The sequence below is a fragment of the Ornithorhynchus anatinus genome, chromosome X5 (genome assembly GCF_004115215.2).
Source record: "Ornithorhynchus anatinus isolate Pmale09 chromosome X5, mOrnAna1.pri.v4, whole genome shotgun sequence".
NCBI lineage: Eukaryota > Metazoa > Chordata > Mammalia > Monotremata > Ornithorhynchidae > Ornithorhynchus > Ornithorhynchus anatinus.
Window position 1 is genome coordinate 56,771,048 of NC_041753.1, and position 25,145 is coordinate 56,796,192.

At 41.8% G+C, this 25,145-nt stretch overlaps 1 protein-coding gene and 1 non-coding gene across 5 annotated transcripts in view; one reads left to right on the plus strand and one right to left on the minus strand.

Moving 5' to 3' along the window:
- Positions 1–25,145, plus strand: part of TJP2 (tight junction protein 2) — a 124,507-nt gene that overhangs the window by 86,274 nt on the left and 13,088 nt on the right. For all 4 annotated transcript variants that reach the window (XM_029054709.2, XM_039910773.1, XM_029054707.2 and 1 more), the window contains 14 exons: positions 123–247; positions 4,416–4,518; positions 4,768–5,299; positions 8,304–8,407; positions 9,420–9,573; positions 9,891–9,999; positions 10,116–10,243; positions 11,434–11,500; positions 13,238–13,388; positions 19,283–19,391; positions 20,463–20,673; positions 22,008–22,195; positions 24,371–24,466; positions 24,570–24,649. In XM_029054709.2, the coding sequence (XP_028910542.1) occupies positions 123–247; positions 4,416–4,518; positions 4,768–5,299; positions 8,304–8,407; positions 9,420–9,573; positions 9,891–9,999; positions 10,116–10,243; positions 11,434–11,500; positions 13,238–13,388; positions 19,283–19,391; positions 20,463–20,673; positions 22,008–22,195; positions 24,371–24,466; positions 24,570–24,649 (2,157 nt within the window). The remainder of the gene's footprint in view (positions 1–122; positions 248–4,415; positions 4,519–4,767; positions 5,300–8,303; positions 8,408–9,419; positions 9,574–9,890; positions 10,000–10,115; positions 10,244–11,433; positions 11,501–13,237; positions 13,389–19,282; positions 19,392–20,462; positions 20,674–22,007; positions 22,196–24,370; positions 24,467–24,569; positions 24,650–25,145) is intronic.
- Positions 19,699–19,830, minus strand: LOC114808404. Its single transcript, XR_003756251.1, has one exon. It is a non-coding gene; the product is annotated as a small nucleolar RNA SNORA7 (small nucleolar RNA).

The window sequence follows — 25,145 nt, forward strand, 5'->3', positions numbered from 1 at the left end:
CCCAGCATTCCCCCTCCCCGCATCCCCATCCTCCGTTTTAGACTCCAGTTGTTCAAATTCTACATTGAATGACCTTTCTCTGTTTTCCCCACCCTCTTGTTTTTTGGGTTTTCCACTAAAAGGATTCCAAAAGGGGGTTTGGCATCGCCGTATCAGGAGGCAGAGATAATCCCCACTTCGAAAATGGTGAAACATCGATTGTCATCTCTGATGTACTCTCAGGTGGTCCAGCTGATGGGCTCCTTCAGTAAGTGTTCTTTATAGTGCTCTTTTACCTTAACCAGCATTTTTAATCTAATCTGATCATTTGTTCACCAAGCTCGTGGGCTTGCCCAGCTGAAAAATACTGATTATTTCAAAAGTAAGCTTGTGTTGTGATTTTGTGCTAGGAAATGTTTTAAAGGTGATTTAAGGCACACACAGACTGCAGATTTCTTTATTCTTAAAAGTTCCAGGGAGTGTTGTAAATTTTATCTCTTCTACATAGGAATATAGTCTCTTCTACATAGGGTTCTTGAACCTTTTCCCTATTTTGGGCATAAGACATGTTTAGCCCAAAGAAATGTTTTGGTCTGGGGAAATAGAAGGTAAGTAACAATTGAATTGTCATTCGATTGGGTGGATGAAGGATTTAAAAATTGCTAATCTTTTTCTTTTCTTCATTTCCCTTCTTCCACCACCCCCTATACTTTGAAGGAATTCTCCCAATGCCTAAACTACATGCTGTAAGTAAAGTCTTCAGAGGCCCAAATTCCTCACCTAGCCCAAGTCCCTTTGGATTGGACTTGGAGCGGTTAGACTGTGTCCCTTCTTTCCCACCTGCAAGGGCCATAGGTGGGGGATGTATGGGAACCCAGCAGAGGCACCGAAGGTTAGCTGGGTTTGACTTTGGCTTTGTTCCTACCTCCAAGCTTGGGTTCTGTGACCTGACTAGAGCCTGAAGGGGGCCCACCTCTACCTGGGGGCCCGTTAGACACCTTTTGGAAATTGCATTCACTGTTTCAGGCCTTTTGGACAGAAGTTCCTAATTGGTGTGATTTGAAATGCAGCGATAGACAGGGAAATAGAAAACAGCCAGGAAGGCAAGCCCGACCTTTGGGAGATGATAAACAAAAGGCAGCTGCCACTTAGAAGCAGCATAGCCTAGTGAAAAGAGCATGGGCCTGGGAGTCAGAGGACCTGGGTTCTAATCCTGCCTCTGCCACTTGTCTGCTTTGTGACCTTGAGTAAATCACTTAACCTCTCCACCAGGGTCACTTATTCAATATCAAATGGCAAGACAGGATCCCAAACAGTGAGGTGCTGAAATGTAGTCAGTCTCCTAGTATCGAGGCTAGGCTCACCATAGCAGAATGAGTGCCAGCAAGCTACCCAAACAGCTTTGTATGGAGAGCTGAACTTGGGAAACTGAAAGTAAGGAGGGCAGAAGAAGCATTTTAAGAATTGGGTAAAACAAACCCTCAGACAGTGCTGCAACCCAGTTGCAAACTGGAAATGAGTTGCTGAGGGCAGAGCAGCATGGCGCACTATCATCAAGAAGGGGAGCAAAAGCTTAATATGAAAAGAGAGGTAAGGAAGCAAAAGAGAAAACTGTGACAGTTACTTATAAACACTCAGCAGAGCGACACAACAAAGGAGAAACTTTTTACATGACCAGGACTGTGGATTCTGTTTTGGCCTCTTCAGTCCCAGTGTGTGTGTCTGTCTTTCTCTCTGTCTCACACACACATACATACATACACACACATACATGCACTTTACCATTAATGGTGTCATCTTTGAATACAAAAGATAATTTGTCACACAAGATCCCTGTTATGTTCTGTGGGTTTCAGAGTATTGCCACTTTTTTTGAGCATGTGCATACAAAGACTATACTAAAATAGAAACCTAATAATAATTTTGGTATTTTTTTAAACTCACTGTACCAAGCCCTGTTCTAAATACTGGGCTAGATACAAGTTAATAAGGTTGGGCACAGTCCCTGTCCAACATGGGGCTCACGGTGTTACTGGGCGGGAGGGCAGGTATTGAGTCCCCATTTTACAGATGAAGCAACTAAGGCTAGAGAAGTTGTGACTAAAGCCACACAGCAGGCAAGTGGTAGAGTCAGGATTAGAACCATAGTCCTCTGACTTATTCATTCATTCAGTCGTATTTATTAAGCACTTACTGCATGCAGAGCACTGTACTAAGCACTTGGGAAAGTACAGTACAGCAATAAACAGTGACATTCCCTGCCCACAACAGAGCTCACAATCTAGAGTGGGGGAGCAGACATCAATACAAATAAATGAAATTACAGATATACATGTAAGTGCTGTTAGGCTGGGATGAGGGGAAGAACAAAGGAGCAAGTCAGGGTGACACAGAAGGGAGTGGGAGATGAGGAAAAGGGGGTCTTAGTCTGAGAAGGCCTCTTCGAGGATATATGCCTTCAATAAGGCTTTGAAGATGGGAGAGAGTAATTGTTGGATTTGAGGAGGAATGGTGTTCCAGGCCAGAGGCAGGACGTGGGCCAGGGTCGGTGGTGAGATGGGCAAGAAGCAGTGAGAAGGTTAGCACCAGAGAAGTGAGGTATGTGGGCTGGGTTGTAGAAGGAGAGAAGCTAGGTGAGGTAGGAGGGGCCAAGGTGATGGACTGCTTTAAAGCCAATGGTGAGGAGTTTCTGTTTGATGTGGAGGTGGATGGGCAGCCACTAGAGACTGGGGTGGTGACATATCCTGAACATTTTTGTAGAAAGATGATTCAGGCAGCAGAGTGAAGTATGGACTAGAGTGGGGAGAGACAGGAGGTTGGGAGGTCAGCAAGGAGGCTGATGCAGTTAATCTAGGTGGTTTCCATTAGGCCATGTTGCTCTTTGTAAGTACTAACTCACCCTCTCCCATCCTTTCTCAAAAATGTTGAGGAATGTGGCACCTTAGGTACCATTTAGTACTCAGAAATAGCAATTTACTAAATCATCACTGCCAGCAGTATATGATCCCCACTGTGTGCAAAACACATTGCTCAGTGGAAAGAGCACGGGCTTGGGAGTCAGAGGTCATGGGCTCTAATCCTGGCTCTGCCACTTCTCAGCTATGTGACCTTGGGCAAGTCACTTAACTTCTCGGTGCCTCAGTTCCTTCATCTGTAAAATGGGGATGAAGTCTGTGAGCCCTGCGTGGGAGAACCTGATTGCCTTGTATCTACCCCAGCCCTTAGAACAGTGCTTGGCACATAGTAAGCACTTAACAAATACCAACATTAATTAATTAACATGGTACTAAACATTGTGGGGAATTATATGGTCCCAGCCCTTGAGGAAATTATATAGTCTTAGTGGCCATATTGAAGCGGTAATTTACTAAATAGCATCTCAGAGGTAACAGAGGTGTCTGTCTTACAACCAGGGTGTAACTTAGGTATCGGGATAACATAGTTCTCTGTGTCTGTTTGCAAAGTTCCAATAGTTATTTTTGACCAGCTCTTCAGTTTCTTGGTATTTTGACCAGTGGTTTGATGGCTTTAGGTACCGCTCAGGGCCAGTCCTGCCTGTGATTACTTTCGATTCTTCTCCCATGTATGAATGCAGGCTTATAGCTAGAAGAATCCCACTGTTGGTCCGGTGGAAAGAGCACTGCTCTGGGACTCAGGAGACCTGGGCCTTGTTTCCCATTCTGCCTGCTGTGGCCAGGCCATTGTTGGTGAAAGTTTCTGTCAGGAGACCCACCTCGAGTGTTCTGAGAGATGGATGGGCCCAGGAGTCACTCTGAAAAATATCTGACGTATAAGGGCGGAAAAGACTGCATCAGCCTGCCGGGTCACGGCACTGCCCACAGCCCACAGCATCGGAGCACTATGCTCTGATGACTTTGACAATGAAAGCTTCACACGGACTTCCCAGCATGTGGCACCCCTGGTTCACCTACTTGCTCATTGTGCTCTGGGCTCTGGGCCCTGGGGTGGGGGAAACATGACTGCCAGGAAGGAGAGAGTGGGAATAGCACTGCACAAACCAATAGGATGATAATCATTTCCTCTGTGTAGGCTTTCAGGACCAAGGTTCATCTGCCCTTCCCAAAGGGAGCCCCCTATGAAAGGTTGACCTATAAAACTGATACAGAACGTAGGCCTTGCAGGCATTTCATTTGGGATCAAATATACTATAGCAAACTTCTCTCATCCTGAAATGGTGATTTTAACCACATAGGTTTACTTTTCACAAATTACTTTTAAAAGTGGTTCCTTTAATAAATACTGGGGAGTTGGGACTCATTTCTTTGGAAGGAATTCATCTAGCTAGGACTTGTTCTTTTGATTTCAGAGAGTTTGATAGTGGCAATTATCATTTACTACCTTTTTTAGTTGTTGAAAAAAATGTAAATTACAATGGAAAAGTTCCTCATAACTTAATATCGTCAATATTTTTACAGAGAAAACGATCGGGTAGTCATGGTCAATGGCACACCTATGGAAGATGTGCCCCATTCATTCGCAGTGCAGCAATTGAGAAAAAGCGGCAAGGTTGCTGTCATTGTAAGTAATGATTTTATATTTTGTTTCGCTAGGTTTTTATTTTTTTCCCTTGTCTTGAAGATAAGTGCTACTTCCCCCTAATTTTCCAGAAGACTGGTATAATCTGGAGTCATGTGTTTTTGTATTCTTTTTCTTTTCATTTGATATTAACTGAAGAAGATCATGGTGTTGGTGAACAGTGAGAGAATTGAGAGATTAGACTGTACTTGTCCTGTATTTCCATCGTGACTACTTTTGTTATGCAAATAGGTAGTGAAGAGACCCCGGAAGGTCCAGCTGGCTCCCCTTAGAGGAAGCCCTTCCTTGGAGCACGATGACCGGGCTTTCGATGTGATGGATGACCGTGCAGAGTTTGATGGCAGGAGTGCCCGCAGTGGCTACAGCGAGAGGAGCTGGCACAGCGGCAATGGGGGCCGCAGCCGGGATACCAGTCTCGAGAGAGGGCGCCCTCACGACAGAGTACGCAGCCAAGAGCGGAGCTACAGTCGCAGCCGCAGTCTGGAGCGGGGTTTGGATCACGACTACAGGAGAGACCGGAGCCGAGGCCGGAGCATCGACCGGCTTGATGGCTATGGCTACGGCTATGGCTACGAGCGCGGCTACGGTAGGGATTACAGCCCACAGGACGTTAGACAGGAAAGGGAGATGATGAGGAGCCACAGCCGCGATCAGCTGATCTCCCGCAGCCCCACACCTGAACACCGCCGGCAGGATCGCTCAGTACAGCAAGAACCAGAAAGGCCCATCGGTGTCCTTTTGACAAAAGGCAAACCAAATGAAGGTAATTGAGATGGATGAGAGAAAAAAGGATTTCTTCCACCCCTCCCCCGTAGGGCCTTAATAGAGGTTTCTCCCCTCTCTCCTAACTGCTGCTAAGGGACCCCTGAAAAATAGGGGACAGTGGTGGTTTGGTGGGAAACCAAGGAAAGGGATAGTGAATGGGCTGGGGCTAATCTTGACACAAAGCATTTTCTGGGATTTCCACGCAACCCCTGGATGGCAGAAACATCTTGTGTATCTGAGACTTTCCTGGCTTTGGTTGGTCAGTATTTTGTCTTCCCAAGAATCTTGTAACACCTCTTGTAATGTTCTTGTATGTGCTAAAATGCTGCATAGTCCTTTTTTTTTTTTTAAAGGAATTTGAAAAGTTGGATGTTAGGATGGCCATTCACCTGGTTTTTGATTGGACAATCCAGTTTTCAACCAGTCTGTCCACTGTGCGGTGCATATGTGACACTGAGTGCCTTTATGGCTAGTGTTTTTATTTTCGGCCCCCAGGCTTCTTCCGATACAGCTCTTGCTACAGAGTTCCATGGATTGGAAGCAACGACCTTGTTCACAAGGATTTAGGAAGGGAACCTAATGGCTCTGGAGCAAGAGGGAAGTGTTGGAGGTTCTCACAGAGAGATGCTGTAGGCTTGGATAAGTTCAACACACTGTTTGACGCTCTGTGCATGATGTCATGTTTCACTTCCTGTGAGGCATTGTGCACGTGACGCCACGTGCGCCTCAGTGTCTGGTGTTACTAAGGGTAGTCAGTGGCCAATCTAGTTATAGAGTGCAGCTACAGCTATACTGTCTAAATATATCATGCAAGAATGTTGGTAATGGGCCAGTTCTAAAAAAAAAAAAAAGCAAGAAGCCTGAGAATTTTCCTTTCAACACTATCTCTTGGCATTACAGCATTTGGAAAGCTCAGTTCCTTTAAGGAATCTTTCATTTGCACAGAAGTAGGCTCAACCTCTGTGCTGGACACAAACTCCTGTGTGGTAAGAAAGGGCTGTGGAGAGAACTGTGGGGAAAACAGTGAAAGAGCCATAAAACTGAGCGTTAGGGAATGGTAGTGTTAACTCTGTTGAAGGGGTTCTGGTTCAGACAGACCTGACTTCCTCCATAATATAGTTTTGCCAGTAACTGCCAAAGATGACTCAACCTCTCCTTACCTAGTTGGGCCTTGCCATGGATCTTCCTCACCACCCTCACTCTTTTCTACTTCTTATGGCACCGTTCTCCTCTCTGGGGTCATTTTGGAGAAGATCTTCTCCCACACTGCCCTTCCCCTTTAATGGAAGCAGCCCTCTCAGCCTAATTCAGCCATTTAAACTTAATCTGGCTCTTAAATATTGTATTCGAGTTAACCGTTTTAAGCAAATGGAAAATATCACTTAGATTGTAATCCATTGTTATTAGGTGCATCATCACAAACACCTGATGAAATGTGAGTGTGGGCACGCTTGTGCGCTCAATCTCTCTCTCTCTCTCTCTCTCCCTCCTTCCCTCCTCCTCCTCCCCCCCTCCCCTTCTCTCTTCCTAGAGAGGTGTATATATAATGTGTGTGTGTATTTTAATTTGGGGGGTAGAATTCTAAAACTATATCTGGAAGACTGAATAACACATTTAAAAGAGTAGAATAAGTATAAGTAGAATAAGAATAGGGTATTTACCTATTCTCAGTGAGAGTGTATTGCAGTGGCAGCCATCTGTTGAGGAATAATGAGGTCCTTCTAATTGCACTTAGAAGCTCTGATAACAATGGGGAGAGCAGAGATCCCCACTGAAAAGAAGGAAGAGTGCCAGCTTTTCAAAGCCTTGTATTGGTCAGGAGTTCTAGTCTCAAAACTTCAAGAGAATGCATAATGCCAGGTAAACTAGAGACCTTAAGTCATTAAAAACCGAGTTTTGAAAACATTCCAGCTTACTGAAATGGAAAAATTCTGTCCTTCAAGAAGTTATCTATCTTACTCATTCACTCCTTGTAGACATTACAAAGAGTTATTTTAGTAGCAATAAAGTATCTGATAGAGATTAGTTTTAACCACCTAAAATGTACTTTAGAACATATGTGTGGGGAGAGAGCACACCATCCTCTTTTTAGATGACAGTACTGATTGTAGGATCATTCAATAAATGGTGTTTATTGAGTGCTTACTGTGGGCAGAGCACTGTACTGAATGCTTGTAAAAGAACTGTATAACAGAGTTGGTAAATGTAATCTCTGCCCAGAAGCAACTTAGAGTCTACAGGGGGTTCCTATTCATGTGTGTGAATAACATGGCACAGAACTAATGATAGACTCTTTCCACTCCTTGTTTCATGCCTCTCCCATACTTATTTTTTCACATCTCCTGAAAACAGAGTTTCTGTTTATTCGTGAGGTTTTTATGGTAATCCAAAATGTAGACCCTGTGTGTGAAATAATTTTGCCTACTAAAATGTGCCTACTTTATAGTGCAGACTTTTAATAAGTGTTCACTTTCTTTAATAATGAGATCTGTTATACATTTAATATTCTCATGATTGGGTCACTGCTGATGGTGATCAGCCTCCATTCATGAGAGTGGTACTGAAATGACCTATTCACATTTTACTACTCACCTTTTAACCTGCCTGATTATATGAAAAATTACAATCTATTTCACCCTAAAGCAGTAAATATTAAAAAGCTTGTTTTTCAAAATAATTGTAGCTTAAGGTATTTTTCACCCACTTAAGGAAAACTTGAAGCACTAAAACGGTGGCACTTGTCTGTCTCTCATCTCTCCTTGCCCTGATATACTCATTTCTACCAAACTATTGGCTGGTAGTAATTTGTGGTCAGTAACTCCTTTATGAATTCCGGTGAGCAAAGAATCGTATTAGATCGAGCACTTTGATCCTCACATTTAATGTAATATTTTTCCATTTGATGAAGTGTTCAAAACTAATTTAAAACTTTCCACCATCTTGAAATCTAGATGGAAGTATTTACAGGACATGATGCATGTGTGTTTTCATCTGCTCTTTAGAATATGGTCTCCGTCTGGGGAGTCAGATCTTCATTAAGGAGATGACGAGAACTGGTTTAGCAACCAAAGATGGCAACCTTCACAAAGGGGACATAATTCTCAAGGTGGGTATGGGCAGAGTTGGAGAAAAATGGTATGTGCTGTAATTCCAAACCCTTGTATTCTGCACTTACATTCCATCTTTTGAGAATCAAAATTTAAGGAGTAATTGGAAAGCTGAGAGCAGTTCTCACCTTTCTGCTGTTTAGGGATTGAATTTACCAGATAAGCATTATAAATAGAATAACAGAGTATTTAATTTACAAGAAACTAAACAGAAAAATCAGCCTTGCTTGTTTCCTTCTTAATTTATCTAGCCCCTCCTTTCCCTTCCAAATAAAAGTGAATGGTTTGAAAATTTATTGAATCTCAAATGTAGAATCCTCTTAAAATGTTTCCTTGCAAATTGACTTGCTCTGCCCATGACACTGTCTTATTTGTTCTATATATTAATGTGCTTTGTAGTTGTGATATTTGGGGGAAGGAGCAGATTGCTCACAGTGTTAGGATTTGAGGAGCGCTCACCTCCTCCAGGAGGCCTTCCCAGACTGAGCCCTCCCCTTCCCCTCCGCCCTCTACTCTTTCCCCTTCCCACCCCTCAGCACTGTGCATATTTGTATATATTATTACCCTATTTATTTTGTTAAAGATGTGACTATCTCCATGATTCCACTTACCTTGATGATGATTTGTTTTTGTTCTGTTTTGCTTTGCTGTTTGTCTCCCCCATTTAAACTTTGAGCCCGTTATTGGGCAGGGATTGTCTCTATCTGTGGCCAAATTGTACATTCCAAGCGCTTAGTACAGTGCTCTGCACATAGTAAGCGCTCAATAAATACTATTGAATGAATTAAGGCCCCAAGTCGCCAGGGTAGTATGTTGTTTTAGTCAATGGACAGCTAATTGGGCAAAGTCAGATTTTAATCCAAGCATAATCTTTGTAAAACTCATTTCTGAATCTTTGATATTGGAGTTAAATGGTTGGAAAGGACAGAGAAAGGAAATGGGAAGGATGAGGAATTACTGTGGTTTTTGTTGAAAAGATAGTATACATCGTATCCTCTCCTGTATATACAGATCAACGGCACTGTGACAGAGAATATGTCTTTAACCGATGCTCGAAAATTGATAGAAAAATCACGAGGAAAACTACAGTTGGTAGTTTTGAGAGACAGCAAACAAACTCTGATCAACATTCCTTCATTAAATGACAGTGACTCGGAAATAGAGGGTAAGGTCACATTTGGGCTAAGTAACCACTCCTCTAAAGGGTTATAATTTTAGTACTGCTAGATATTGGTGAGATACAAAGTCTTCTGTGCATGCATCGGAAGATTCTGACCATTTTCAGCGGAAGGGCGGGAGGGCTAACCAAGAGGAAATTTAGAAGAGAGACCTGGCTGTGAATGTCCTCTTGCGGCTGCGTAAAACTTTGTGGGAGGAGAGTTGTTGTTATGTTTATATACATAGTTATATTGACCACAAATATGGTTAAATGCCAAGTGTAATTTTGGATGCATATGTTTCTCTTCCTTAAAAAAAACCCAGATATTTCAGAAATAGAGTCAAACAGATCATTTTCTCCAGATGATAGAAGATTGCCTCATTCTGATTTTGATTATCATTCCTCAAACGAAAAACTGAAGGAAAAGACAAAGTAAGATGTGGAATCAATAAAATCATTCACACATGCACACACATGCATACACACACACACACACACATATATAGGCTATATAAGATTTTTAAAAACCTTCTATTTTCATTTTTAAGGGAGGACACACCAAATAGACTATGTAGGATGGGAGCAACTCCTACACCATTTAAATCCACCGGTGATATTTCTGCCGCTGTTATCTCGGAGGCCAACAAAGAACTCAAATACCATGAAGACCCCCCAGGTCAGACTTTCTAATCTATATTTTTAGATCCTGTTCTGCAGACCTGCACATTTAGCTGTTGTCGGGGGAGAAGAGGGAAGTGTTATATATATAAAGTCATTGGATCCTCTTAATGATGATTTTATATTTCCATATTTAGCTTTCTTCAGGGAACCCAAGCATTTTATGAATCTTGAAACTGATCTTCCCTAACCCTTTGGGACATAGAGGAGGGAGATTGGAAAGTGGATAGAAGCAGGGCAGCCACTTGTAAAGTTTTAAAGAAAATCAGAAAGCTTCCCACCATACTATTCCCAAATGAGAGTATAGTTTGTAACTTGGTGATTCCAGAATGTGATCACACCACCCACTGCTCGGTATTAATAAATTCCCTTTATTTCCTGCTTTTCTTCTAAGAGCTATTCTGTACTTATTCACACTTATCAAGCATCTATACTCTTGATAAGTCCCACAGACTGTCCAGGGAACAGTATTGAAGGAAATCATTTTCTTTTCCTGTCTTTTTGTGGTAACATGCTGAATGAGGTAATAATTGTGGTATTTGTTAAAAACCTTACCATGTGTCAAGCGCTCCAATAAGCACTCCGATAAGCATTGGATAGAGTTCAGATAAGATACAGGTGTTTTTTTCCCCCCTACTTGGGGCTCTCAGTCTAAGGGGAAGGGAGAAGAAGTGTTTTATCCCAATTTTACAGATGAGTTAAATCACTTGCCCAAGGTCACTCAGCAGGTGGAGCTGAGATTGGAACCCAGGTCTCCTGTCTCCTAGCCCTGTGCCCTTTTCACTGGGCCATGCTGCTTCCCATATGTGTTGTAAGTTAGCATGCTCATGTCCTTAGGCTCTTTTTGTCTCACAAGAGGTATTTAGTTGCCTACCCTGACAGGAGTGCCTTTTCTCTTCGGTATGCCTCACCTAATCAAGTGATTGGAATACAAAACTGTGGTCCCAGTTAGAATGGAATGCCTGGATTATAGTAGAGATTTGTAACATGGTTCACCTCAGTGAGGCCTCTACAGTTACCTAATTTTAGTTCTTGATGGGTCTGTGTGAATAATAGAAAAGGCTGGTTTGTACTAGTTTAAATGCATGCTTACTCTCAAAAAGATTCTTTATGCGAGTTGAAAGTACAACCACTTAAATTCTTTGTTGGCTAACTAGAAACTTTTTGTTTTTTGCTTTTTTGAAATAGTTTCCCAACCCAAAGGAGTCCCCAAAACTTATCTTCAACCTAGTCCTGAAGATGAAGCAATATATGGGTATGTCTTATAAAAATTAATCATTTATTGAGCACTTACTGTGTGCCAGGGCCCTGTACTAATCAATCCCCTGGGAGAGTACAACACAATCATATGATGGACACATTCCCTGCCTATAAAAACCTTACAGTTTTAGAGGACTGATCTCTTTACTTCTTCAGACTAACTCTTTTTTCCCAATAGCTGTGTTCCCTTTAGTTCAGGGTAAAGTAGAGGAGAGAAATGGGAAGAAGGTAATTTTGCATATCACTTACTTTGTGTGTGAAATAATTAATGCAGGTCTTCAAAGCAGATTCCTCATCTCCTTTATTGTGTTGCACAGTGCTTTGGACATATAGTAAGTGCTTAACAAGCACTCTGTATTACTGTAATTAGTAAAGGCACAAAAGTCAGGTTTGAGAGAGAAAACAATCAACTAAATGAAAATTATTGTAACTAGGTAAAGGATCAGATATTAAATGGCTAGCAGGACCCTTGTTCACAACATTTGAGAACTTTAAGAGCCTAGAGAAGTTCTTATTTGTATAATCTTTACTGCCTCACTGAAAGGGGTTAATCTGTTTTCCAACCTGTGGGCTACATTGTTTCCAAGGTTGCTGATTTTATCTTTTTTTAGTTTTGAAAATCGAAGTATGAAGCAGGCTTACCTTCACCTCCTGATATGCACGACCAGCACCCTTGTTGCATGTTTTCAGAAGACAAATACATAGTATTGGGTACCAAATCAACCCTTTCAAAAGCAACAAAAACTCTTTGCCAAATTTTAAGTCCACATTTAAATATACATGAAGAGATTTAACTTATCAATTTCATGGCCCATTTCCTTCTGTGCACACAAAGCACTCTGTACACAAGAGATTTAAAATTTGAAACTACATTGGTTCTCTACAACAGGCTGATAAGCCGCCCGCCATGGTTTATCAGACTCCTTCACAAGTCACAGCTAATAGGATTGCAGCCCATTTCCATAACAGTAGAATTGTGCAAGTTTGTTTGCATGATTATATGAAATTATTGATGTATGGTGCTATTAGGAAAGTCTTCAGAAGGGATCCTGTACAATGTAATTAGCATAAATGGAATTTTGACACAATTCTGCATTTGTAAAAGGAAGTTAAGTGAGGGGTTCTGGTGAAATCACTGAAGGTGAATTTCATAAACTTCTATAAGTAACTCACCATCTCAGTACTTATTTGTGACCCCTCACCCCCACCCCCTACATATCTGTCATTAGTTCTGACTACAAAGGGATAAGAGGTGCTAGCTTGGCTCTCTTAGTAAGTGGTGGCACACTTACTTTTAAAGAAAAATGGATGTTGCTGGGGTAGGCCAAGTAGCCACTAGGCCCATCATGCCCCAATAGCTGAGAGCTGGCTGTGTGGTGGTGGTTATGGTCTTTGTCTACTAAAAGGTCTGGGCAGATTTCTCATTTTATCGATTAGGAAACTGAGCCCAGGGAGTTCATGTGATTCATTGGTTTTCTATTTGCCATGGCAGTAGTATAGTTTAAATTTAGAATTCAGGGCTGTCAGGCTCCCACCGTCTCTTGCTGAGCCAGTGGTGCTCTTCTGTTTCCCTTCCCTTACAACGCATTCTAGCACCATCAGCCATCTTAGTTACCTACTACCGTAATATTTTAATGCCCTTTCCTGTCTCTCTCCCTTTCCTTTGATATCCCCCCTCATTCTTTTCTGCTACCAACTTTGCCGTGCTGTCTTGCATTCATGGACATTCTAGCCCTAATACAAAAATGGTGAAATTCAAGAAAGGAGACAGTGTGGGCCTTCGCCTGGCTGGTGGCAATGATGTGGGGATATTTGTTGCTGGCATTCAAGAAGGCACTTCAGCTGACGAAGAAGGCCTACAGGAAGGAGACCAGATTCTAAAGGTAAATGATGTTTATCAAAAGAACTCTTTCCTGGTCTCTGATTGCAAAGTTCACTGTAGACTGTATCTCCTTCCAACTGTAAGCGCCTTGTGGGAAGGAAACTTGTCGACCACATCTGCTTTATTGTGCTTAGTATTTAAGTGCTTGCTGTGTGTTAAGCACTGGGATAGATAAAAGCTAATCAGGTTGGACACAGTCCCTTGCCCACATGGGGCTCACTGTCTTAATCCCCATTTTACAGATGAGGAAACTGAGGCACAGAGAAATGAAGTGACTTGCCCAAAGTCACACAGCAGACAAGTGGTGGAGCTGGGATTAGAACCCAGATCTTTCTGGTTGCCAGGCCTGTGCTCCGTTTATTAGGCCACACCACTTCTCTGTTACTGCACACAGCAAGTGCTCCATAAATACACTTGATTGCTTGGAAAAGTTGAGATGTTTAGTTTCTGAGATAGGGTTTGGGTATTTAGGGCATAAGAATACCTTTATGAAGGGAATATTTCTGCAGTTGATGCCCTATATAGTAATTAATTGTAAGTTCCTTAAGTTTTATAGGGAAATTTTAGAAAATCAGCATGGCTTAGTGAATAGAGCACAGGCCTGGGTGTCAGAAGGACTTGGGTTCTAATCCCGGCTCTGTCGCTTGTCTGCTCTGTGACCTGAGGCAAGTTATTTAATTTCCCTGTACCTCAGTTACCTTATCTGTAAAATGTGGATCAAGGCTGCGAGCCCTACATTAGACATGGACTGAGTCCAACCTGATTAGCTTGTATCTACCCCAGTGATTAGTACAGTGCCTGGCACAGAGTAAGTGTTTAACAGAATGCCATTAAAAAAAAATAGCCTAAAATAAAGTATGTTCTTGTTTGGAGCTTAGGGGACAATGAAGTACTAGCAATTTTATTGTACACTTAGGTATTTCCAAAGATGAAGTTGCCCATGCTAAAGAATTGAATTTGAAAATAGCAAATGGTCCTAGGAGACTCCTCTCATAATTGCATCATCATTAGGATATATATCACGGACACCTTTCATCACTGCCATACATAGTATATTGTGCTAGATGGACCATTGGTCTGAGCAGTAAAAGTATTATGGCCACAGAGAAAATTTCATTTTCCAACTCATAAATAATCAGATTCATACCAAAAATTAAGTTTTCTAATTGCCCTGAGTGGCAGTGCGGGTAGAGAAATGAAATCAACTAGGAATACTTGAACACTTGCTTCTTAAGGTTCTGAGGCTTCACAAGTAGACAGAGTTTACACCAAAAAAAACAAACTGAGTTCCAAACAAGAAGAGAGATGAAGACATCCAGGGAAAAACTCAGATCATTCCATGTGTCAGATGCTAAAGCCTGAGTGGTCATTGTGATGGGTGTAAAGAAGTCAAGTTCAACATTTATAGCTTATTAACATTTATTAAGAAAGTGTTTTGTTTCATATCATCATCCTGGTGACGCAGGAGGAGCTGTGGGAACTAGTTTCTTTTGAAGTGGTTCTATATAGAAGCTGGGCAATAGATGAAAACATAATTCTTATGCCCAATTTAATTTTGTGTTGATGTCCTTAGCTTTGCAAAGAAAAATACCACATTTTCTGGGATTCTTCTGAGGCCAAGGGACTCCTCAGTTGATTGATTGAACTGGAAGGTAGATCTGGTATAGAATCTTTTAAGGCACAGAGCAGACACAGATACTCTACTACTAAATAGCTAATGAAAGAGTGTTTGTTGCAAAGTGTTATACTTTCTCAGCTTAAGTATAAAAATGCTGGAGTTAATTTAGTTTGAGGTTGCTCTACTTGTGGCCTAATGACTGATTTGGAAGTAGGACATAAATTATTTTCCTACACAGTTTGTCTATCCTGCCTCCAGTTCTTGTTTGCCTCTTCAGTTTATAAAGGTGAAAGAGGTGAGATGTGATGAAGCAGAAGCAATATGATGTAATGAGATAAGTGTACTTTGTAGATAACAGAAGCATCTTGGTTCCTGATGCAATGTGCTCAGATTGATTATCTCGTTGTGCTGTGAGTTCTTTTGTGTTCCTACTCTCTTTCATGTAGTCCATTACTTCTCTAAAAGTTGTGGGGGTTTTTTGTTGTTGTTGTTTTCTAGAGGGAAGGAGGGAAAACTTCCCAGTAATAAAATTTGATTAGCTAATTCAACTGGGGGCAGATATTTTTGTTTTTTTTTTAAAAGAGGGTGGCATCTCTTCATCTATATATAGTAAAGCAACATGGGATATGTGGGAAGCAGCATGGCCTAAAGGAAGGAGCCTGAACTTGGGAGTCAGAGAACCTAATTCCAGCTCTGCCTCTTGCCTGCAGTGGGAACTTGGGCAAATCCCTTAATTTGGGGCTCAGTTTCCTCATCTGTAAAATGGGGAGTTAATATTTGTTCTCCTTCCCCTTTAGACTGGGAGCCCCATGTGGAGCAGGCACTGTGTCTGACCTGATTATCATCTGTGTACCCCAGTTCTAAGTAGAGTACTTGCACATAGTAAGCACTTGACAGATACCGCAATTACTATTATTGTTTAAGCCTGCATACAGATCGATTTTTCTTTAGGTAAAATGGTTGCATTTCAGAACAACTCCATGAACTCCGTGTGGGACAGGGGCTGTTGGACCTGAAATACTTGTATCTAACCCAGCACTTAGAAGAGTGCTTAGCACTTAGTAAGCGCTTAACAAATACTATAAATTAGTCTACGTGGGTCAGGGTGCCATTTCTTAATCACATATTTCTAGGGATTAAAGGGACCTTAGAATATCATCTGGTCGTCTTCCTGCCTCCAACCATTAGATTTGAACCTCCATAGAAGGTTCCACAGTCTGTACTATCTACAAGTTTCACTATAAAAAAAAGTGTTTTGAGTTCTGCTATGAATTATTTATGCAGCAATCTCATATCTTGAATTCTTATTTTATAATATATAAAATCATTTGGTGGTATTTGAGTGTTGGTATTTGTTAAGCGCTTACTATGTGCAGAACACTGTTCTAAGCGCTGGGGTAAACACAGGGGAATCAGGTTGTCCCACGTGGGGCTCACAGTCTTAATCCCCATTTTACAGATGAGGGAACTGAGGCACAGAGAAGTTAAGTGACTTGCCCACAGTCACACAGTTGACAAGTGGCAGAGCTGGGATTCGAACTCATGAGCCCTGACTCCAAAGCCCGTGCTCACTCTGTGCACGACAGAGTGCACACTCTGTGCAGAACACTGTACTAAGCACATAGAGAAGCAGCGTGGCTCAGTGGAAAGAGCACGGGCTTAGGAGTCAGAGGTCTTGGGTTCTAATCCCAGCTCCGCCACCTGTCAGCTGTGTGACTTTGGGCAAATCACTTGAGTTCTCGGTGCCTCGGTTACCTCATCTGTAAAATGGGGATTAAGACTGTGAGCCTCCCGTGAGACAACCTGATTACCCTGTATCTCTCCCAGCACTTAGAACAGTGCTCGGCACATAGTAAGCACTTAACAAATACCAACATCATATTATTATTATTATTGTTAAGTGCTTGGGAGAGTATAATACAATAGATTTGGTCAAGGACATCCCTGTCCACAAAGAGCTCACAGGACTTGTTCTTCATAAACAAAGATGACTGACGGTGAGATTCTACCCTTGTGTGTATTGTTGTGAGAATTTTTTCTGCTCTGTACCCAAGAAAATATAGGGTACCCTTTCTAGCTCCTTGCCCATATGGGGGTACATACTGCAGCCCTAGGAGGAGTTCCTTGAACAAGTGAGCTGTTGAACAGCACTGCAGCCTCCCCATGATCTAGGACCAGAATGAGGCTTACATACAACTTTTGTTCAGGATTGGGAGCGTCAGAAAATATATCTGACTGCCAATAGGATGTGTTTTTGATAGGTTTTGCTGAATTGGGGTGGGATTGGACTGAACCTCTCACACGTTCTAGCTCAGTCCCCCTGTGGCCAACAGTACATCTTGTAAGATGACTGATGGGTGTATCAGGTGCAGTCTATGGTATGTAAAATTGTCTCTCTGAGACTTCATTAGCAACAGACACTATAGTGCTTTCACCCTTTCCATAAACTGCTGTGGAGTATGACAGGAGTATGACAGTCTCTCCCAGACTTCCCTATCACCGTGGATGGTACGACCATCCTTCCCGTCTCTCAGGCCCGCAACCTTGGTGTCATCTTTGACTCGGCTCTCTCGTTCACCCCACACATCCAATCCGTTACCAAAGCCTGCCGGTCTCACCTTTATAATATCGCCAAGATCCGCCCTTTCCTCTCCAGCCAAACGGCTACCTTACTGCTACGGGCTCTCGTTATATCTCGGCTAGACTACTGTATCAGCCTTCTCTCTGATCTCCCTTCCTCCTCTCTCGCCCCGCTCCAGTCTATTCTTCACTCAGCTGCCCGGCTCATCTTCCTGCAGAAACGATCTGGGCATGTCACTCCCCTTCTTAAACACCTCCAGTGGTTGCCTGTCAACCTCCGCTCCAAACAAAAACTCCTCACTCTAGGCTTCAAGGCTCTCCATCACCTTGCCCCTTCCTACCTCTCCTCCCTTCTCTCTTTCTACTGCCCACCCCGCACGTTCCGCTCCTCTGCCGCCCACCTCCTCACCGTCCCTCGGTCTCACCTATCCCGCTGTCGACCCCTGGGCCACGTCCTCCCGCGGTCCTGGAACGCCCTCCCTCCTCACCTCCGCCAAACTAATTCTCTTCCCCTCTTCAAAACCCTACTTAAAACTCACCTCCTCCAAGAGGCCTTCCCAGACTGAGCTCCCCTTCTCCCTCTACTCCCTCTACCACCACCCCCTTCACCTCTCCGCAGCTTAACCCTCTTTTCCCCCCATTTCCCTCTGCTCCTCCCCCTCTCCCTTCCCATCCCCTCAGCACTGTACTCGTCTGCTCAACTGTATATATTTTCATTACCCTATTTATTTTGTTAATGAAATGTACATCGCCTCGATTCTATTTAGTTGCCATTGTTTTTACGAGATGTTCTTCCCCTTGACTCTATTTATTGCCATTGTTCTTGTCTGTCTCCCCCGATTAGACTGTAAGCACATCAAATGGCAGGGACTGTCTCTATCTGTTGCCGACTTGTTCATTCCAAGCGCTTAGTACAGTGCTCTGCACATAGTAAGCGCTCAATAAATACTATTGAATGAATGAAAGGAGACTTCCACACCCCCCCCCCCGCCCCCGCCCCCTTTCAATTTCAGGATCAAAAATATTTCAAGATTCAGAACCAAAACTATAAAGTGTCATTTCCTTCTTCCTTAATTCCGTTTTCCTTAGCCCATGAAAGAGTTGAGTGTGTTTTTAATAGCACATAATACAGTGGTCTATGTACAGTGGATATGCAGCAAATGTCAGCTGCCTAAATCACACAGTAAAAAATTAGAAAAGTTCAGGAAACAATTCATTTCTACTGAAGGAGGAAAAATTATATGAACTACATCCACTGAGCACACCACAAATGTAATTTGAAAGGTTACTTTGGAAAGATAAGTGGTGCTTAGCACAGTGCTTGGTACATAGAGTGAATTTAGTAAATGTCATAACTAATGAGGGCTGAATAGTCTTTGTTCAATAAATATAAGAAAAGATATCCTGGGGAGCAGCAAACTGTTCATTTCTAGTGAAGGTAAGTAGTGGTTTTGTGAGAGCACTTTCCTTGAAATAATAAAACTTTATTTTAAAAGCATTTGAAGTACTTTGTACTCCCCAAAAGAAAGGAATTATGTAAGTATAATTCAATACTGCAATAATATCACTTGTATTCTAGGACTTTAATGCTGTAATTTGGGGTGGGAAGTTGTTACCGTTCATATCAATGGTGTTAAAGAGACCCAGACAGACCACCACAGAAGTACACCTTTATCCTTTTATCCCTTGTGCATCAGGTAAACACACAAGACTTCAGAGGCTTGGTCCGAGAAGATGCAGTTCTTTATCTACTAGAAATCCCCAAAGGTGATACAGTGACTATCTTGGCCCAGAGTAGAGCTGATGGTAAGTAACTAGTTCTCATATTAGGAAACAAGTTTGTTTACCCACTACGTAGAATAACCTGAAGGAGAACCAGTGAAAGGTGTTTGTCTTGTCTTAAATTGTCGAGTCGTCTCCAACCCATAGCAACACCTTGGACAAACCTCTCCTAGAACACCTTCCTCTGCAATCGTTCTAGTAGTGTATCCATAGAGTTTTCTTGGTTAAAAAAAAATAAATACGGAAATGGTTTGCCATTGCCCCCTTCCATGCAGAAAACCGGAGTCTCCATCCTCAACTCTCCCCCATGCTACTACTGCCCTGCACAGGGAAGTCTAGCAGATTGCCTTCCACTCGCTAGCCACTGACCAAGCTAGGAATAGAATGCCTCTGCTTGACTATCCCTCCCATAGTCAAGACTGGTAGAGTACTGGAAACTCCCCAGGTGTGACCCTGAGAGGGTGAAAGGTGTTTGACTTTGAAATTCATTGGAAGATGGACTATATAAGAGGACCCAATATTTCATTGAGGCTTAAGAAATGCAAGATACTTGGTTCAAAGGGAGGGGAATCCATATTTTTTTGTGACTCTTAAAATGTAGCCTTATATCAAAATGCTTGAAAGAAAAGATTTGAAGAGATTTTGGAATAATTCAATTTTGTGTTAAACTCATTTTGATTTAGGTGGTGGTGTATTTTTTGGGTCCCTTCTTCCCATACTCGCTTGAACATGTCAATGACAGGAGGAAAACACATTCCAAAAGAGCAAGTTACTTGGGCTAGTTGATCATTCTGTGTTTGTAAGGGGATATTAGATTGTTGTAGAATTTGTTATGGAAAACCCACCTTCCAATTAACTACAGTTGTTGGGTGAGAGACATTTCCTATACTGTATATTCCTTGTCTCAAGGTAGAGAAAAGTTTGCTATGGTGCTTTTTAGTGGGGCCAAAGGAATTGAGAGGAGAGAAAGAACAGTGTTAATTGTGTTACTCGTTAATAGAGTTCGTGTCATTGAAACTGTTTCATAAGATGGTCCCCCAGCCTGTAAACCGACTGTCATGCTAAATATTTTTTGTCAATTTCATTTTTTTCCAGTATACAGAGAAATCCTAGCCTGTGGCAGAGGGGATTCATTTTTCATAAGGAGCCACTTTGAATGTGAGAGAGAATCTCCTCAAAGCTTAGCCTTCACCAGAGGGGAGATCTTCAGAGTGGTGGATACACTGTATGATGGCAAGCTGGGCAACTGGCTAGCAGTGAGAATTGGAAATGAACTGGAAAAGGGCTTAATTCCGAACAGAAGCAGGTATGTGATTATTCACTCACTCAAGCACATATGCCCTTGTGGATAGCCGGAGACAACTTGACCATCCTAATTATATTTAGAATATTTTTGACTTAAACCTGCATTGTACTCTGGGGATAGAGGGCTGCAAGTTTTTCAGTCAGTTCCTTTACTAAGAGTACCAGACACTCATCTGCACTATTATTGTGCATTACTTTTACATGGAAAATCTTTTCTAGAGGAGCAACTCCTGATCCTGACTTTAAGACACACCCCTAAAATCTGATGCTTTTAGAATGATTAAAAAATTTACATAGCAAAACAAATGATTTATTATGAAACATATAGTCTATCTTGATACTTATAAAAATGCTAGGTATCTTCATCCTTTCAATTGAAGCTGATACTAGTTTCATCTCCAGAATGCTCTACCACAACAGAAAGCCACATAAAGTCCAGGGCTTAGGGTAGAAGTGTTTTGTTCTTTTTAAAATTTTCCTCTGAGAGGCGAGTGACTCTTTGTGAACTTTTAATTGTTCACATTAATGCAAGTGTCCCATAAACTATTTAGGTTGTGACTTTAATGTGACAGGTCGTTTTCTAGGGCTAAAAACAGAGGGCAGGGCAAAAGCTTCATTTTGGTTTTAAAGCACATTTGTAGTTTTAGGGTTGGAACTAAGAATCAGTGGTATTCGAGTGCTTACTATGTGCAGAGCACCGTACTAAGCACTTAAGAGTGTACACTACAACAGAATTGGCAGACATGTTCCCTCTCCATAACGAGCTTGCAGTCTAGAGGGGGAGACAGACATTAATATAAATAAATAAGTAAAAGATATGTACATACGTGCTGTGGGGTTGTGGGGTGGCATGATTATCAAGTGCCCAAAAATCACAGATCTAAGTGCAAGAGTATGTGATGCATTTTTCTGGAATGGGTAAGTCCTGGGCTGGCGTTCATTTTTGTCAACCTACCCAAGTATCTAGCCCCCTCCCAGGTACCCTGAGAGCCTTCAGCAAATACTTAACTGGCCGACCTAGAGAAAGAACAAGCACTCTGTTTATGTTTGCCGTAGCCCAGTTTGCCCTAGGAGAAGCCTTCATTGCCTCATTTGGATCTCTCTATGTATTTCCTATAGAATTACTGCCCATTTGGCTGTTGTGACTTTTTGCATCCTCACTTTTTCTGTCTCTCGTTCAGATATAAATGTTACCAAACTCACCAGCCATTGGGAAACACATCTATTCAAAATGTCCTCTTTGTCTTTGAACTCCCAAATAAACTGATATGGTTAATTGGATATGGAAACTTTGTGGCACTTTAAGAAACTTAATTCTTTGGTTTCTTTTTCCAGAGCTGACCAGATGGCCAGTGTTCAGAACGCCCAGAGGGATAACTCCGGTGACAGGGCAGATTTCTGGAGAATGAGGGGCCAGAGGTCTGGAATGAAAAAGAACCTGAGGAAGAGTCGGGAAGACCTGACAGCTATTGTTTCCGTTAGCACGAAGTTCCCAGCCTACGAGAGGGTTCTTCTGCGAGAGGGTGAGGAAACCAGCGTGTTCAAAGATGACTGCCTATGCCCCTTGTACAGAGCCAACTACTGCTTTTTAACAGACTCTTTTTCTTTTGAAATAATATCACCCTTCAGCTGGGAAGCACATTCTCTGCCAGTTAGAATTTCCCATCAGTCTTGCTATGAATGATCTAAAGTTCCAGGTTTCCCAGTTTCTTGGGACTTTACAATTCTGCCCAAAGACAGGCTGTTAGAAGTCAAATTCAGGTAAAAAATTGCCTACTTGGATTCACAACTTCTGCCTTGTCCTAAACTTCTCTAGTGGAATATATTGTCCTTATTACAAATTCAGCCTAAAAGGCCCCCCATGGACAAGCACGCTAAGAAAGAACAAACTTTTCTGGCTTATTTGGAGTTTTCACTGCAAAATTATGTTTACTGTAGAAGCGTTGAAGAGGCTGTGAAAATCGAAAGTGAGGTAGACCAAAAGGATGATGATAATGGTATTAAGTGTTTGCTATGTGCCAAGCACTGTACTAACTGCTGTGCTAAATACGTTGTGAGTAGGTCAGACAGAGTCCCAGGCCCTTATGGCAGATGAAGAAACTGAGGCCCAGAGAAGTAAAGTGACTTGCCCAGGGTCATACAGCAGGCAAGTAGCAGAGTCACAGTTAGAACCCAGGTCTTCTGACTCCCAGGTCCGGGCTCGTTCCACTAGGCCATGCTCCTCCAAAATCATATAAAATGGTATTGTTTTATCCCATTACATTTTAGAGGACAAATAAAATGGTATTGTTTTGTCCCATTATATTTTAGAGGGCAATGTAATTGGTGCCAAATAGAAGGGATAATCAAAATTAAGAGAAATATTTCTTTAAAAATTCAACAGATAAAATTATAGTCTGTCTATACAGAGAAAACAAATCCAAAAGAATGTATCTTGACAGTGACCCATAGGCCAGTGAGCCAAATCCTAAACATGGAGGTGGGAAAATAACCTAGTACAAATCTCTCTGAACAAGGTGGGTAGTTTTATAGTGTAAGAATAATCTAACTAGAAAAAGAAAAAAAAGTAGAAAAAATAAACAGTTGAATATGAAAACCTTATTGTCATGCTTCCAAGAGATGGCTGATAGGGTAAAAATGGTAAACTTTCATTTAACCAACCTCAGAGAACTCTAGATCTATTATTAAAATAGGACTATATTCCCAACAAAACACATGGATTAAAATGTTCCTAGGGATATGAAATCACTTGCTGTAAAATTTTTGAGAACAAAGTATTTGAGTATTTGAGCAAGTAAGGTACAGATGCACACATGTAGTTCAGCTCCAAGAGTTTAAAATGGATTCAGATTTGCAAGTGAACTAAAAAAAGAAAAATCTGTCTACATGTAGACCAGAGTGAGTTTGCATCTTTTAGTAAAGTGTGAAACTGAGGCTGGTGTGCTCCACCAAAAACCTACCGTGACTACAAGGATCTCCCGTTCCATCAGCAGATTAAGGAGGGAAAGATGAATGCAGAACACCAGGGTCTGTCTAAGAGTTGAACTGGAAGTCTAGGGCAAAGTTTGTAGGTACATGTAGGGAAGAGTTTTGAGAGACCCGAGAATTGTAAGAGAAAGCAGGAGAAGCAGCCTGGCCAAAGTGGAAAGAGCAGGGTCCTGGGTATCGGGGAACCAGAGTATTCAACCTGGTCATTAGTAAAGGTATTTGGTGTATTTATATTCCTATGGCAATGCAAATTTTTTTTACATTTATGGTGGTAAACACAAGGTTATCAGTTCAGATACAGTCCTTATCCTACACAGGGCTCATGGCTGATTTTATCCCCATTTTACAGATGAGGAAACAGTGCCCTATAGCAGTTAAGTGACTTCCCCGAGGTCACACAGCAAGCCAGTGGCAGAGTTGGGATTAGAACCTGGGCCTCCTGACTCTGTCGCATGCTTTTCCACTAGGCCAGTTTGCTTCAGGCCATTTGTGTATTGTTTTGGGGGTTTAACAGTGCATCCACAGCACTTATCTTTAAATGATATATTATAAATTATATTAATGTCTGTCTCCCCCTCTAGACTGTAAACTCATTATGGACAGGGAGCGTATCTGCTATTTCTGTTGTGCTCTGTGGATAGTAAGGCTCAATAAATATGATTGATTGATTGATTGATGTGTCCTCTAAAGGGCTTTCTTATGTCTTTTAGCTGGTTTCAAGAGACCTGTGGTCCTTTTTGGCCCGATAGCTGATATAGCAATGGAGAAGCTGGCTAATGAACTGCCTGATCTTTATCAAGCTGCTAGTAAGTCTGTTACTGATGCTTTCTATTTAACATTTCTTTCATTTCAATAAAAAAGAAACTGAATTTACAGCTAATTTAAACCCCTTAATGTTGTCTTTTGCAGAGACTGAACCAAAAGATGCAGGCTCTGAGAAATCCAGTGGAGTTGTTCGATTAAACACCGTGAGGCAAATTATTGAACAGGTGAGACCATTTGGCTCAATCTTACGGCTGATTTAAAGCAAATGGGCTTTGGTTTGCTAGACTCAGACAAATCCTAAGGTGTGTATAAGACTGTTAATGTTATGAAGTGAACTTGTATTTTAAGTGACAGTAGTTTTTTTCTATTTTGAGGGAGAAAATCATGCCCATGTGTACCCAGTTCTTCCATAACACATGTTTTCACTACATGTTTTGGATAGATAGCTGTTGGGGAATTAGGGAACGTTCTTTGAGCAATGTGTGACTATTTGACTAGAATGCAATGTTAAAAAAAAAAAGATAAAAATTTGTGTATACATGTGTGGTGTCAGTCAAGGAGGGCATATATGATGTGAGATTTCCCTAATGCAGGGTTCAGTGAGAACCTTAACTGCCCTGTTCCCCGCATTAATTACTGATGTAACTGTCTGAGAGCCCTTTGAGAGATAAGTTAACTCAAATGCTTCAAGTAAAACCTAAGTCCACCTGCTTCATTAAT